At 35.1% G+C, this 16,694-nt stretch overlaps 1 protein-coding gene across 4 annotated transcripts in view; it reads left to right on the forward strand.

Moving 5' to 3' along the window:
* Window positions 1-16,694, forward strand: part of MAP2K4 (mitogen-activated protein kinase kinase 4) — a 182,691-nt gene that overhangs the window by 149,046 nt on the left and 16,951 nt on the right. For all 4 annotated transcript variants that reach the window (XM_069076805.1, XM_069076802.1, XM_069076803.1 and 1 more), the window contains 3 exons: window positions 4,428-4,547; window positions 6,478-6,529; window positions 14,512-14,639. In XM_069076805.1, the coding sequence (XP_068932906.1) occupies window positions 4,428-4,547; window positions 6,478-6,529; window positions 14,512-14,639 (300 nt within the window). The remainder of the gene's footprint in view (window positions 1-4,427; window positions 4,548-6,477; window positions 6,530-14,511; window positions 14,640-16,694) is intronic.

A 16,694-nucleotide genomic window follows, 5' to 3' on the forward strand; every position in this document is an offset into this window, starting at 1 on the left:
AGAGAGAGAGAGAGAGAGAGAGAGAGAGAGAGAGAGAGAGAGAGAGATGTTTTAATGGAGAAAGGGATTTAAGAGGAAGAGGGAACCTAGATATGGTAATGCCAAAAATTAGGAAAAGGGTCATTATAGCATTTTAAGAAAAAGATACATTGAAGACAACACAAAAGGAAATTTTTTAAAAATGCTAGCAAAATAACTTTGACACTAAATTGAATTGGTTACATTCTTTTTTCAAAATACAAGCTATTTATGATAGTGGTCCATGTTTACATGTGCAATCCTTATTTTATTTTCTGTGTATGGAAATAATGGTTACTAAGTCACCTGGCATTTATTAAGCACATACTATGCGTCAGGCACTGTGCTGAGAGTACAAAGAGGCAAAAAACAGTCCCTGCTCTCAAGGAATTCACAGTCTGAACGGGGAATCAGCATGAAAACAACTACTGCGTACAAGCAAGTTACAGTGAGGATAAACTAAAGGAACAAAATAGGAGCAGCGTTTTCTGGTTTGCTTGCACCATTTGGTGAAACTTTCAGTTGGCATGGAAGTTGCCATCTTCATTCTTGTGTCACCTGTCTTTGATGATCAGGATCTACTTTATAACCAGCTAGAAGTGTTGTGAACTCATCTTGTTCTTTTACTTTGAGAATCTGTCTTTGGAGTGTAGAGAATATATAGTATTGTTCTCTCATTGCCCCAAACTCTTGCCCTGCTACATCCGACCGTGCTGGTTGGCATGTGAATCTTCAGTTATCATGATCTATGACAAAATAGGACTGGATAAAGTAGATAATTACTGCCAGTTTGCTGGTGCTGCCTCCTCTGACCTCCACAAACCTATGCTTCTCTTTCCTGGGATGTCCCACCAATCTAAGATGGCCAAAGGTACTGGCCATGTCAACCCTTGATTAGATTGTCTTCTCTCCCCAACCTTCTAGGGTCCAGGGCCCAGAGGTCTGATTGGGCGTAGGGATCCTGGGCAGGTGGTGAGGATCCTCTTGTTTCTTGGTATTTATCATGTTCAGAATGACAAAATTTAAATTTAAGTTTAAAAAAAAAAAGTCGGTATATGAATCATATTTTTGGTTTTAGATTTTTTCCCAAGCAATTGATAACTCTTCCCTATTGCACATGTCTCTAGAAAAGATCACTGTCTGCTTTCTAGATGCTTGTATGTTGTCTGCAGCATGCATCTCTTCCATGTGTACTTGGTCTATCTGTTTCTTCTCTGGACTCTATCCTGCTGCTCTTCCCATCTGCCCCTACCCCTCTCCCCTGCCATTTCAGTGCCATTTTTTCCCACTTCCTTGTGTGGGGACTATAATGTTAAGTTTACAAAGTTATGTTGTCCAAATCTCATTGATATATAGAAATTATTAGAATAATCTTGTCAGTCTTTTTCATTTTTCATCTGTTTGTGATCATCTTTCCAGTTTCATCCTTAAATGTTATTGGGAAGATCTGGCTTAACTAGATTTCTCTCCAAGTTTTCTGTAAATTTCATTTTTTTCAATTGCTTTTCATTCTTTTTCATGCAGTACTATTTATAATAATATACTACTCCCCTCTATAGGACTTGACTTTATATTCTAAACTGATGCTCCTTTTGGCTGCCATCTCTGTTTACCTGGCAAGAAGAGCAAATATCTGCTGATTGAGACAGTTGCTTGTTTTTGATTTTGGTCTTCTGGTTGTGATGTTTAATTTATGAGAGTTAAATTTTGTTTAAAAAGTTATAATTTTATGTGTTGTCTGTTCTTTTAGCAAGTATCCATTTGTTTGTTTTAGCTTGTGGGAGCAATTTTAATTACATTTTAATTTTTTTTAGCTTGGTATTGGTTTAATGTTTGCTCTAATAAGCAAATAGTATTTATTACCGTACAAAGATAGCTTACTTAAAAGTGACTCCTACCTTTATAACTATTAATTTCCTCTTAGAATAAAATCAGTTTTACTTCTGTGATATTATTTGGTGCTGACCATTATGTAGAAGTATTCTGACTTTATTTTTGAAGAAAATCTTGAGGGTAAGTAACAGTTAGTCTATAACTTAGTGGCCCCTCTTGTTTCTTATTCCGAAACCATGTTTTCCAATATATTTTTCCCTTTCTTCCCCATGCCCAGGTTTTTATTGATGTCAGTGGTAAAGTGCATATTCATTTAATTTATAGAATTTTTAAAAACTTCTGTAGAATTTCTTTACCTCCTCATCCTCTGTAATGTTGGTACATAGGCTGCAGTACGTTGTAGTTGTTTTTCTTCAAATGTTTACCATTGAACCCAGCAATATAAGATGATGTGTCTTATGTTAGGATTCACAGTCAAATCAGTTCCACAAGAACCTGTGAGAACTTCCACTTAACTGCAAAGTTTTATTGTACTTTTGTTTTATTTGTAACAAGAATATTGGAATGATTCACTTCCTTCAGTAATAACTGCTTCTTGGTAATTGGACAAGGGTCTGACATTTATAGTACTGATAGTTAAAGTTAATGTTTATAAATGGTCTTATTTTTTGGCCCTCCCATTCCCTTTTCTCACCATAACTGGAGAGGTGGAAAGTGGTCTACATAAAGAATTGAGAGCTGTTTTCTGGGGTTTTTTTGTTTGTTTGTTTTTTTCTTTTTTATCTTGGATTGTTAGGGCAGTGAATTAATCACCAAGTGATTAGCTGACTGTACTTCTCCATAATCTAGCCTGATCCTTAGAAAGCAGTCATAGTTTATTGACAGCACTTTATTTGAAGTCTTAACCAGCCTAGTAAAATCTGTCAGAACTTGTATTCCGTTGACATAATCTTCAAGAATTCAGGACTGCTCCCATTCAAGACAAGACCATGAGGTGGGACTTTATAAAAGAATCATATAAGAAAACTAGTTTATAACTATTTAGCACTGTATGATTAAAGATGCTTAATATGCATTATCCCATTTTATTCTAACATAGCAACCCTGTTATAAAGTATTTTTCCAATTACATAGATGAAGAAACTGAGCTTCAGAGAGAGGAAGTGACCTGCCCAAGGTTACACAACTTTCCAGTTGCCAAGCTAGGCCTGGCCCTGTGTCAGAGACATGGAGTTAAGATCTTGTTATATTTAATGGAATTTACAAGGAAGCATTTCTGTAACAGAACTTCTCTTCATTTGTCTTTAGGACATAGCCACTAGTAATAGTGCTGCTACATTGGTTACAAATTCTCTACAATATAGCTTATCAAACCCTTTCTGAATTGTTGTGTATTATTTGCATAGCTGGTGGAGAGGGAAGCCGAAATAGCCATATTTTTGGCTGTCAGCCTTTTATGTATCTTCATTCTCATCTGCCTCTAATATCCCAGACACCTCCGTAATAAAAATCATCTTTTCCACCTCCTTTCCAGCAACCATCTCACCTTCTTAGCCTAGAGAGGCCTTCTGCCCTCACTTCTGATTGATGAGTTCCCATGTGGGCTCCCATTTTATGAGGTACTTTGACCATCCTCCCTTTATTCCTAGCTCCCCTCTTCATTCTTTAGACTTTTCTGCCTGTTTCCCAAAAGCTTTACTCCAGCTTGGGTCTCCCTATCCATCACCCCTTCCCTATCTAGCTCCCTTTTTTGTATTTTTACCTGTTAGAATGTACGCTACTTGAGGTACAGAACTGGCTTTTTGGCTTCTATTTCTATCTTCTGCACTTAACCTGACACATAACAAATGCTGAATAATTCTTTAAGTCACTTAATCTTTTTGGACCTCAGTTTCCCATTTTGAAAATGATCTCTAAGAGCCTTTCTGATTATAACATTCTCTGATCTTATTACTATATATGAAAAGATCCAGCTAGTAAGAGGAAAGGGTTGGTATTTTTTTTTAAAAAGGTTATTATCTCTCTTCAGTTCATAATGTCAGTTCAAAATATTTGTTTTAATTTTTACTGACTTTTCAAAATGAGACCAGCACCAATCTCTGTTCTAGATACTACAGCATATTCATTATTTTTAAAAAAATTGAAATTTGTTAACGTTTTATTTTCTATGTTAAAATAAGCTCCTTGCCCTATTACAGTTTAATCAAGGGTAAAAGTAGACTTAGTTTGAAAAAAAAATAGTTAAGAGGGGTGGCTAGGTGGCACAGTTAATAGAGCACCAGCCATGGAGTCGGGAAGACCTGAGTTCAAATCCGGCCTCAGACACAACACAAAAACTAGCCGTGTGACTTTGGGCAAATCACTTAACCTCAATTGCCCTCCAAAAAGAAAAAAAAAAGATAGTAGTTAAGAGATTTGGAATTTTCTGTATGATACTGTTATAAAATGTTAAAGACCCAAGTAAAGTAGTTTAAAAAAGAAAACAGCCAAACAGATTCTTATCTAACATGATTCTATCTAAAGTCCTAGGGTAATGGCAGTGAATAATTCAAGGATAATGGATTTTTTTTTTTTAGGGTGACTGTTGGATCTGTATGGAACTCATGTCTACCTCGTTTGACAAGTTTTACAAATATGTATATAGTGTACTAGATGATGTTATTCCAGAAGAGATTTTAGGGAAAATCACTTTAGCAGTAAGTATGTGCTTTTCTATTGTTTATTTTTCCAATAAGTATTTCAAATCTTAAATCTCTCTTAAAATCTTTAAAAATTTACCAAAGTACAGTTGTATCTTGCAGAAAGTTCTTAGAGAGTAATTTGTGGTTTGCAGACATGATCTGCCTAACATTACTTGGTTTAAAAAAACATGATATTAAGTGGTATAATATTTTCATAGAAGCAATTTTACAACTTGGGCTGTCAGCTGAATTATTTTGTCACAGTGTTTCTAGCTTCACACAAGGCCCTAGTTAAAATATGTAAATGATATTATTTTAGAACTAGTTTAATTGGGGCAAACTGATTTGAAGTACTGCTTTAAGAGGAGAAAGGTTTAGAGATCTTGCATACAAAAATTAGTATCTGTCAAGCACTTTGCCTTAACAGACTTAGTGAACTAGAAGTAGATGTTGTTATGACTAATTGATCCTTTTTTACCTGGTCCTGAAGTTTCATGAAAAGCTCTTTACAGTTATCCTTTCTCGGATCATCAGCATGTCTCTGGTTATGTTTTGTACTTTGTATGTTACAATAAGATTTAATTCAGGAGTCCTAGTTCCTTCCCTTCTTAACCAACTTAATTTTCTAGTGATCTATAGTAATCTAATCAGTGATCTATTATGTCTAACCAACCAGATGTGACAAGAACAACGAAAGAATAAAAACGCATGGGTTTATGTAACTTCAGAGGCTCACCAAAAGCACAAAGAGTTCATAACATACCTGAAAAAATCTTGAATAAGAGCTTGGTCTCCAACATACATAAAAAGCTATGAGATAAGTGATTCAAGAATACAGAGTTTTCAAAAGAAGAATTACAAACTATTAGCAACCACATGAAAGAATACTTCAATCACTAATTAGAAAAATAAGAGTCAAAACAACCCTGAGGTTTACCTCACTAACCAGCAAATTGAGAATAAGCTCAAGTTCGATAATATAAGTTAGATGGGTTGTGGAAATAACATTAGTCATGTAAATACAGTCATCTTGGAAAACAATTTTTAATATTATATAAATAAAATTAATATAACGTCCATATTTTTGACACAGAGATTCCATTGTTAGAATACCAAAGAGGTCCTCTATATACATATACATGAAAATGTTTATAATAGCATCTTTTATAGAAGCAAAGAATTGAAAAAAAAAATTAGATGCCCTTCAACTAGGAAATGGCTAAATACATTGTGGTACATGAATGGAATAGTAACTATACTGTAAGAAATTGTGAATATTATAAATACAGAGAAGCATGGAAAATCATACATGTACTGAAGTAAACAGAGCCAGGAAATCAGTGTAGACAATGACTTTATAAATTGAAGAAAAACCACCACAAAAATGTTAATAATACATATTTTAAAATTACAAAGAATAAGTGTTACCCCAAAAGAATTATGAGCATATAAGCAAATACCGCTTTTGTAGGGGTGAAGGTGGAGGGTCCATGGGTGAAGAACATGACATATACTGTCATTTTTCCTATGTATTGATCAGTTTTGATAATTTCATCTTTTTTCTTTTTCTTCTTACTTAAAAAAAATCTTTGTTACAATGACTTTCTAGGTGAGGTAGGAGGAGGAAGACAGGAAATTAAAAAAAAATTCATGATGTGGGTAATTGTCTCTTTTTGAATTACTAGTAGAAACTTCTCTGGTTTTCATTCTTTAAGCACTCATGAGTACAACTTTCATTGATTTATTTATTAAGCACATCAGTTATTTTCTGTAACTGCCAAATAGCAAGAAATATAAGAAGCTAGGTTTTGCAATCACTTATCATTTCCAACTTATAATAGGTTACAAATAATTTAATTAGGAACTTTTAAAAACTTAGTATACTCAAATGTAACTTATTCTCCTGATTGACATATATTTCATTTCTCTGCTTTTTTTTTTCTAGACTGTGAAAGCACTAAACCACTTAAAAGAAAACTTGAAAATAATTCACAGAGGTAGGTAGGCATGGGCATTCTCTTTGTGGAAAAGATATTAACTTTTTTTTTCTTAATTTGAAATATCGTTGAAAATTATGCCATACATATTATGGTATAATTTTTCTTTGTCAGCTGTTTTGCATTGTTGGCAGCAGACATAGTCGGCTCTTTTTTAAAAAAAAATAAGTCTTTTTATGTCTCATAACTCAATTTCACTAATAGGAAGTTTGGAAACAAATTCAAACCTGCTTACAATTTGTATTTAAGGTGTCCTTTTCATTCATCGTGAAACAGTTTTTCTTGATAGTGGCCTAAATAACTATATAAATGACTACCTTAAAGCTAGCCTAGAAAACTAAAATTGCCAGATGAAGAATTCCAGAAACTGTCAAGATTGGCTTAAATTGTTGTATTCCTTCAGCAATGCCTTTTGCCTGGGCAAAACTGCTCCTTATCATTAGGAGGAGGCACTGCTCTACCTCTGAGATACCTAACTTGGACTTCAGGAGATTAGTTAGAGGGCTACCGTGCCTGCTGATCCTTAGCACATAATTTAACACATTTGTATTGTTCTACATTCTTGGTATTTACTTTGTAAGAATCTGTTCAGTATCTGTTTGAGGTCACCAACTTCTCATCTTCTTTACTGAGAAGATAAAATATGTGCAACATAAACTCTTGTATTTATTCTCATTTCCATTTCAATAAATCTTTCATTTTTAGAATGAACACTGGAGTGGGTTTGAAACCTCCCTCAGTCATATTCTAGCTGTGTGATCATGGACATTTGTAAAATGGGAATAGTAATATTTGTGCTATCTTCCTCACAGGGTTGTTTGAAAGAAAGTTCTTTGTGAACCCTAAAGTGGTAAAAATCAGTCAACATATATAATTCTTTTGTAAACCTTAAAGTGTTATGTAAATCCTAGCTATTATTATTATAAAAACACGAGTCATTATTCCCTCTAGCCTCCAAGGAAATAATGTTCTACTTCCTCCTATAAACACAGACCTTTTACTTTGGCCTTTGATTTATTTTTTTATCCCAAGGGACATTGTTGCCACTTTTAGTTCCTGGTTCTCCAGGATCTTTAGTCTCTCTGTCTTCCTCTGACTTTAGAAATATGTATGTGTGTATATATGTTCGCACATGCATATATAAATTACCATTTATATGCCCACGTATGCACACATATTTTTATATCTACATATATTTTTTGCTATTTTTTTAAAAGCACCTTTACTTTTCCCTATAGTTTCCTCAGCTATATTCTCTATCTCTCCTTTTCTATACTGCTGAACTAACTTACTTAATGCATAATCTATTCTTGTTGCTTCCATTCCTCTCCACCTACTCTTTCATCTCCTTAATATTTGGCCTCTATTCTTATTGTTCTATTTGTATTATACTCTTAAAGGTTGCTGTTGACCTTAATCACTCATTCACTATAGAGCTATTGAGCACCTCCTTGTGTATTATAGCTCTGTGATAGTTTAATTGGTGGATACAAAATAGTAGGAAAGGTCAAGGCATACAGTGGTCCACATGAGTGATCCAGACAAAATGAAGTGACCAGTCCTTGTGAGAAATTTGTGGGAATAAGGTCAAAAAAGCCTACAATCTAGGCATAGATTGTGAAGGAATGTGTATTTCAAACTAAAGAGTTTGGATTTTATTCTGTGGTCCAGAAGATGCTCTATGAAGGTTTTATAAGGAGCAGAAAAATGAAACAAATATTGTAGGAAGATTAATCTCTTTGTTGATGAAGGAAAGCAGGAAGATCAAGCCTGGGCTTGCATGGTTACTGCCATGAGTGGATTTACATATTATTGGGAGACAGAATCCACAGACAGACGGACAAACAGACAGATACACACACACACACATCAGACACTGGGCCAGTTGAACAAAAACAGAAGTAGGAGACAAGAAATTCAGGGAAAAGTGAGTAGGCAAAGTTAACTTAAGTGACAGATTTAAGTAGGAAAGTAGTGGACAGTAAATTCATTAAGGTAGTTTGGGGGCAGATTCTGCAAATCCTTGTTCTATTAATTTCTTTATCCCATAGGTAACGTGGAGCCATTGAAGGTTCTTAAAGAAGAGACCAGCATGAGGAAATTACCAGGAGACTAGTTAGAGGGCAAAGTACCTGCTAATCATAGCATATAATTTAACACATTTTGTATTGTTCTGTTTTCTTTCATTTTTATTTGTCTTCTGTCTGTGTAGTCAGGAATACATACATACATACATATACACACATATATCTTACATTTGCTGTAATATCCAGCGCAGCATTCTCTATTTAGCAGAATAAACACTTACTGATTGGTATTTGGTTGCTTGGGGAAGGAGTTGGGGTAGTTATTGATGGGAAGATTTAATTAGAATATGAATGTTAATATCTTGATTCTTTGGGGGTGAATCACATAAAACTAGTGATCTGATTCTTTTTGTTTGTTTTTTATCACAGTGGTCAAAACTTATTTCCATGTTTTATACTTGCTGGTTCTTTATGTATCATTGATCTTACTGTTCTAGTTATCCTGACAAAAATTGCTATAAAGGACTATATTCTCTTTCATAGAAGTTAAATTTTAAAAACACCTTTTAGCAATGTTAGTCATGAAAACAAATTTACATAGCATGTAAGGTCTGCGGCAACATGGCATAGTGAGTATCTCCAGGTAGTCTTAAATACTGGTTGTGTGACTCTAGAAAACCTTCAGTGGTTACCTTTTGCTTAAAGATAAAATACAAACGTTTTTCTGGCATATAAGACCTTCTGTAGTCTGGCCCCTACTTACTTTCTTGCCTTTATTTACATTGCTCCCCTTTATATACTATTCCATCCAAATACCAAACTTAACATGATGCTTCCAACTTCCATACATTCATACTGTCTGCCCTTTATACTCTCTCATTTCCGCTATTCAGAATCCTTATCTTTCAAGGCATAGCTTAGGTGTCCCCTTCCTGAGGTAAAGTGTTCTCTTTTTCAGGTTTTCCTTGAGAATTTGTCAGGACATCCCCTTTGTCCTCAGCCTACATTAACCTTGTATTATATCATACTATGTTTATCTAGGGGCATGTCATATTCCTCCTCCCCCCAGTAGTCTGTAAGCTCCTTGAGGGAAAGCACTGGATCATTGTTGCTTTTGTTTCCACAATGCCATGCACATAGCAGGTGTTTAATTTAATTAGCTGAATTTAAATGTATTATACTCCTGTTTGAATCTACAAATGCTCTTGAGATGATCTGCCTTAATCTTCTGCCAAGCTGTCTTTGCAAGTTTGTTTTCTTCTCAGCTGCTTTTTTCCCCTCTCTTTTGTAATGATTCTAGTTTCCATCCTTCTCAGTTATGTTTTACAAATGAGCTTGTGTATTCTAAACCTTTGCTGTCTTTGGCTGTCATCCTGCACTTTGGCAGTGAGATTGTATTTGCTGGCTGAGACAATTACTAGGCTTTTTTGTCTTAATGTTTGTATTTGCATTGATTAAATGTTCTAATCATTGTCCTACTGTCCTACTTTTAATAGTCATCAGCTTATTTAAAAATTGCTCTGTTTGGAGCAGCAATAATCATACACAGTGTCTTCATCTTAATTTCTTCCACTTTCATATTTATTTTGACCTTTGCTCTAAACAGTTGATGATCTGACTGCACAGAGACAGCTGATTCTGAGATGACTGCTACCTCTGTAACCAGTCATTTCTTGTCTATTAAGGTATAGTCAACTTTGGTTTTTTGTTTGTTTGTATTCTGTGTTATGTAGTGTTCACTATGACAGTACCTTCTGATTCAACTTGAAGAAAAGTATTCATCAAGTGCAGATGTTGGTTTTCTGGATAATGCACAGGTCTTTTGCCTCTTTCATTTCTTAATCTTCAACCTTATTTTCCAGACATATTCACAATCTTCCCATGAACCCAATCTTCATAATGAACTGACTTAATATCAAGTTATATTGTTGGCCTAATTTGGAAAAACTATCATAGTATACATAGACTTTTCTACTTATCCATATACTGAAATTGTTCTTGGCTCACAATTTTCAGTTATTTTTGTTTGCTTTTAGTACTATAGACAAGATGACCAAATATCACATAAAGTGGTATTTCTTATTGTCTTTGAGCACACTTTGAAACCAATTCCACCAGCTCTCTGTGTTACCTGAGTAATCTGGTACAGGTGGTTTAATCTTTCCAGACCTCAGTTTTCTAATCTGTAAAATGACATGTGTGAATTAGATAGACTTTGTTTACAAGTTATGGGATAAAAAAGACTGATTCTTAATATTCCATTTTCTGCTGCTTCACTACTGGCAAGGGGGTCATTTTGTGTTTTTATGTATTTTGTGATTCATCCTGACCAAAATAATTCATCACCTGGTTGCCAGTCTTGTAGTGAATGAGTCACTTTGAATTTACCTAATCTGGTCGTCAAATAGTAGATCTGTCTTGAAATTTTTCCAACATAGTCTTTGAGAACCAAGGGTCACTTAAATGCCAGAGGAAGACTACTCTTATATGTCTTTGGAATTTGACAATTGTTGGGTAACAGTCTTCTGGCTCCATGACCAATCTTCTTTGGCACAGCCCTTCATCTCTCATCATAGGATACAAGAGGCCAACAATAAATCTCTTGTTGTGCATGCCCTTTAGCAAGGAGCTAGAACCCCTCTGTCACCAGAAGTGAACTAACATGGAGTCTCCTGGAAAAGGCCGTTGTATAGCCTTAGTTCCATGGAAATTTCCCCAGATTAGCAGAATGGGGGACTCCACCAGTTGTCCCCATTATCTAGGCATAGGGAATGAGCACTAGGGATCTTCATCCATCCATCCATCCATCCATCCATCCATCCATCCATCCATCCATCCATCCATCCATCCATCCATTTTATATGATTTTATTGGCACAGAAAACTCACAGGTGAAGAGTATCCCTCCAATACAGGTCATCAACTTCTCTGCAATTTATATCTTTAGAGAGTTGCTTAAGGCACGCATAGGTTAAGTGATTTACCTAGTGTTACACAACTAGTTTTGTTAGAGGTAGGTCTTAAACCCAAGTCTTCCTGGTTTTCATGTCTTCTCTCTATCCCCTCTACCATTCTGCCTCCATTATACATGGACCACAAATTCATTCAGGATTTCTGGTTTCAGAAATGAAGTCTTGTAACAAGAAAAGAAACAATCACAACATTGAGGATAACTGGCTTATTCTCAGTGACTCCTTAAATATTTACAAGAATGTTTTTCACTAACCAAGTCTTTAATATATTTGAAAAGATTAAAAACTAGTTACCTAGAATTTCTTCCTTCTCTCTCTTTTTCACTCTGTCACTCTTGCTCTCTCCTATTGGATTAGGGGAAAAGTAGGGTTGTCATTTTCTTGATGGAATATTAGTTCTTTTCAGTAACATCTATTTGGCTAAGGACACAGCCCTACAGGACAAGCTGGGGACTGAAGGGGAAAGAAGCCATTCTCATCTTGTCACTGACACAGAAGTCTTCCCTGAGATTCTAGTGCTTGCATCCCTATATAGAGATCTCTTGAAGGCACAGCTCACATAGTCAGAGAAACCACTGTAGATAGCTTTGAGTAAGCTAAAATGTTATGGAAATGACCAGGTACAACATCTCACAAAAGCCATCTTTGCTAGGGTAGCTGTCTGAGATAAAAAGAAAATTATTTTCAAGATCTATGTTTTCCAAATGCCAACCCAGGACCATCAACTTGAGGGCCAGCTAAACTATCTTGCATGAGACAGTGGTGTAAAAATACAAAAATAGTTTACACAATTGACCTTGGCTAAAAGTTTACCCTTTATTTTTTCTTTTTGTGCCTGCTATTTGAAGGAGGTTCGGACAATACTTACTCTACCAGGAAAGCTGGGAAAGGAGAGTAATATACAAATTATCCAAAGAAGTCTTTTGTGAGCAAGAATTTCGGGATACCCTGTTTAATGAAGCTAGAAAAATAGATTGGGGCCAGATTGTGAAGGGCTTAGAAAACTAAACAAAGGAGTCATATAGTCTGATCTAGAGGGATATAGGAAGCCATTGAGTAGGGGAGTGACATGAGCATATCTGTGATTAAGGAAAATCACTTTGGTAGCTATGTAGAGGATGAATTTGAGTGGGGAGGGAACTTGTAGCATGGAGGCTATTTAGAAGGTTAACGCAATGGGCCAGGTATAAAGTGATGGGGATCTAAACTAAGTTGGTAACTGTATCAATAGAGATAAGGAATTGAATAGAACATACATTGCAGAGGTAGGAAAGGCAAGTTTTTGCAGCTGATTAGAGATTAGATGAGGGAGAGAGAGAGGAGTTGGATATTATCAAGATTACAGGCCTGGAAGATTGGAACCCTGTGGAGATAGTGATACTTTAGACAGAAATAGGCAAAATTGGATCTAAGCAAGGTAGATTTTTTTGGGGAAAGTAATGATATTTGGTCATGTTGAATTTGAGATATCTCTGGGATATCCAGCTTGAAATGTCCAATAGGCATATAGAATTGTGATATAGAATTGAAGCCTAGAGGAGAAACTGAATATGGATCTAATATAATTGTAAGTTAATAGAAATGATGACTAAAACCCAAGAAAGCTAATGGTAGTGTCAGTAGTAAAGAAAAGAGGGCCTAAGTCAGAGCCTTGGGCAATATCCAAAGTTAGAGAATGTGATCCCAAGATTGTGAGTGGCCAGACATAATGAGAACTAGAGACTAGTGACATGAAATTCCAGAGTAAAGAGTATTCAGTCAGAGAAGGTAGTCAGCAGTGTCAAATGTAGAAAGAAGGTTGAGGATTGACAAAGGACCATCATATTTGTTAATTAAGTTAATTTGTGTGTTAATAAATTAATATTTTAACTTAAGAGAGAATGTCAGTTGGGTGGTTAGGTCTCACATCTGACACATGCTGGTTCTGTAACCCTGTAACCCCTAAAGGAGAGAGACAGCCTTTAGCTTCTAGGTTTCTAGGTGGTTATTGTTTTTTTTTTTAACTCTCTTAAGATTTTAGTTGCTGAGAAGGTACTGACCTGCCTTTGACAGGGGAAGTTCCTTTGCCAGAATCTCCCCGACAAATGGGTTGGTTGGTGATGGGGGTAGAGGATAACTAGACATGTGATTTCATTGGAATAAGTAGCTCTCAAATGTGAAAACTTCTCTGAATTCATGTTATTGTTGCCTTCTCGAAAACTGAGAGTTACCTAGGGCACTATGAGGTTAAGTCACAAGCAAGTATTTACTTTTGTTAGCAACAGAACTTGAACATATATCTATTTCTGACTCGAGGCTCACTTATCTGATGCACCACACTTCTTTTCTTCTTTGTGTGTATATTTATATGCTCATATAAAAATGTATTCTCCTAGTTCTTACAAAATCCTGCACCAGACTTATCCCCTCATCTCTGTAAAAAGGCATAAACATTGCATGAATATTTTCTATAGCATGCTTTTATTATTATTGTTTATAAGGAACATCATTTGGAAAATTCCTGTTTTCCTAATTTTAATGAAAATTGAATCTTTAGTTCATACTCCAGAATCTGTGTGAGACTTTTTTAAAGAAGAAAGTCACCTTTTATTCACATATGTAAACTTTTTAGGTTGTATCTTGTAAAGTCAGCTTTTGCCATTCTTCTCTTTTTGTAATTAAAGGCATAAATGATAGAGTAAGTATTAATGTTGGTTTTTTTTTTTCCTTCTTGAGTTTGGTAGATCAAGCATTCCACTTAATGTTACTCTCTCAGTTTTAGTGTCAGAAAGGACCTTAGCTATTTTCTGGTGTCTCCTCCCCCATTTTACAAATGAGGAAATGAGTTATAGAACATTAAAATGACTTGCCTAAGGTCACATAGTAAGCATTAGAGTTAGTAAATATTAATTTAATGTTTACTATTTATAGTCCATAACTACCATTTTTATCATTCTTTTTCTTAAACTAACATTTATGTAGTGAATTTCATTTATGTTTTACAGACATCAAACCTTCCAATATTCTTCTGGATAGAAGTGGAAATATTAAACTCTGTGATTTTGGCATTAGTGGACAACTGGTGGACTCCATTGCCAAAACAAGAGATGCTGGGTGCAGGCCATACATGGCAGTAAGTTTAATGTCTTTATTGGTGTGTATGTTATTTATCATGCTGGTGATCTGATAACTTTTGCTACATGACCTTCTATAGAACTGTCCTCTATTCACACTATACTATGTACCTAGAATGTTTTGCCCCGTTTCTCTTCACTTAGCTAAATTCTACTAACCCAACTCAAATCCTCCATTTGCCAAAGTCAAAGTCCCTCCTTTGAATACCTGTAACATTTATTGTCTTTGCCTATTATTTAGCACTTATATATAATCTTGTGACTGTTGATTAGCTATCTCTCTGCCTCTCCAGTTTAATTTATTCTTTGGAAACAGGGACTGTGTTTTATAAGGCTTTGTGATTATGCAGTGCTTGCCAAGCTCAGTGCTTTGCATACAGATGTTTGGCAAATGTTTGTTGGTGCTGCTGCTGCTGTTCATGTTTCTCAGGTTGGTATTGAAAGCATTTTCATTTAGAGTAGACTTGATGGCCTTGAGTTTTTAGCTATACAAAAATTACATACGCTATTATTATAGAGAAGAAACATAGTAACTCCATCTCCTTTGACCTCCTCCTGTTACTTTTTTTTAGGGGTTTAAAGAGTTCTTTATGGCACAGGGTAGTTGAGACAAATTGAAACTTTTGGTAATCACAAAATAATATTTCTGTAGCCTTTTTTCTAAAGTTTTATTTCAGAAATTTTCATCAGTATTCGTTACTGATATTGCTTTATCCCTTTCACATTTTAGGTATTACTACCATATTAGACTCTTTTATAAAAGTATAGATAGAGTGTTTTACTCATCAATTTTTGAAAATAATTTGTGTAGCATAGATATTAATTACTCGTTAAATTTTGACAGAATTTGTCCATATTTCCATGTGAGTTAAGATCTTTGGTAGTTCAGTTGTAACTTGAAAATCTAAGTCATGTTGTTTTGTTTAATTTCCTTACTTTGCTCTTTTGATTCCTTATCCTCTTTTGATTTGTTCCTTATAAGGGTTAGAAAAAAGTCCTTTTTTCAGGTTGTATTCCTTGAAAAATATTCATTGGTGTAACTCTAAAGACCTGTAACTTTGTTCAATGACCTCACATCTCATTATATATCATTTACTTGAATAAAGAGATGTGAATAGGCATCTAATTTATGTATAATATAAATAATATTGAACAATTTTATTACTATCATTTTTAATCAGTGACAGGTAAAAATATAAATATCATCTTTAATCAGTTTTCAAATGATGCAAAGCCTAGCAAGAATAGCTATTGGAGGACTGGGGCATATCTAAGGAGGGAAAATTTAATAGGCATAAGTGTAATTTACCTTTATGGGTTTTTGAAAGTCAAATTTACACGTGCAGATGTGCTTATTTAACATTTCATTTGTAAAAGATTATGAGATATCTAGGGGACCACGAGCTGACTATTAGACTTCAGTGTGATATGGTCACCAAAAAAGCTAATGCTTTCCTCAACCTCATCAAGAGGTAGAATGCAATGTACTGTTTCCTGTTACCAGTTGCATTTCTATAGTAATGATAAAGCTGACAATGTCTGAAAGACAGTGACCTCTTGAGGAAGAGCTTTGAGATTCCCAAGTGAGGAAGAAGAGACTTAGCCAAGATTTTATAGCTATATTCACAGATTTGAAAAGTTGTCATGTGTAAGAGAGATTGAACTTTTTCTAACTTGTTCCCTAGAGGGTCAAACTAGGAGCAGTGGGTAGAAGTTATAAAGAGAAGTTATACAGGCTTCATGCAAGGTAAATTTCCTGACAAAGACATCCAAAAATAAAATGGATAGCTTTCAGAGCCCCTCCCCCCTAATTTACACTTGAGGAAACTGAGGCAGAGAGGTTGAGTGACACTTGCTGCAAGTCCTCTACTCCTGTTTCTGCCTGTATCACATAATAGTAGTTTCTTCCTAACTAGAGGCCTTAATGCTAAAGCAACTTTAAATGACCATTTGTTAGGTATTTAGAGGGAATTCATAGCCAGGTAGGGATGATACTTTATAACTCGAGGTATTATCCAGCAGTGACAATCTGTGATTCTATTGGGAAAAAAATG

The sequence above is a fragment of the Petaurus breviceps genome, unplaced genomic scaffold (genome assembly GCF_028583685.1).
Source record: "Petaurus breviceps papuanus isolate PSGF00001 unplaced genomic scaffold, PetGlider_PUasm1.0 90925, whole genome shotgun sequence".
In the NCBI taxonomy this organism is placed as follows: Eukaryota; Metazoa; Chordata; class Mammalia; order Diprotodontia; family Petauridae; genus Petaurus; species Petaurus breviceps.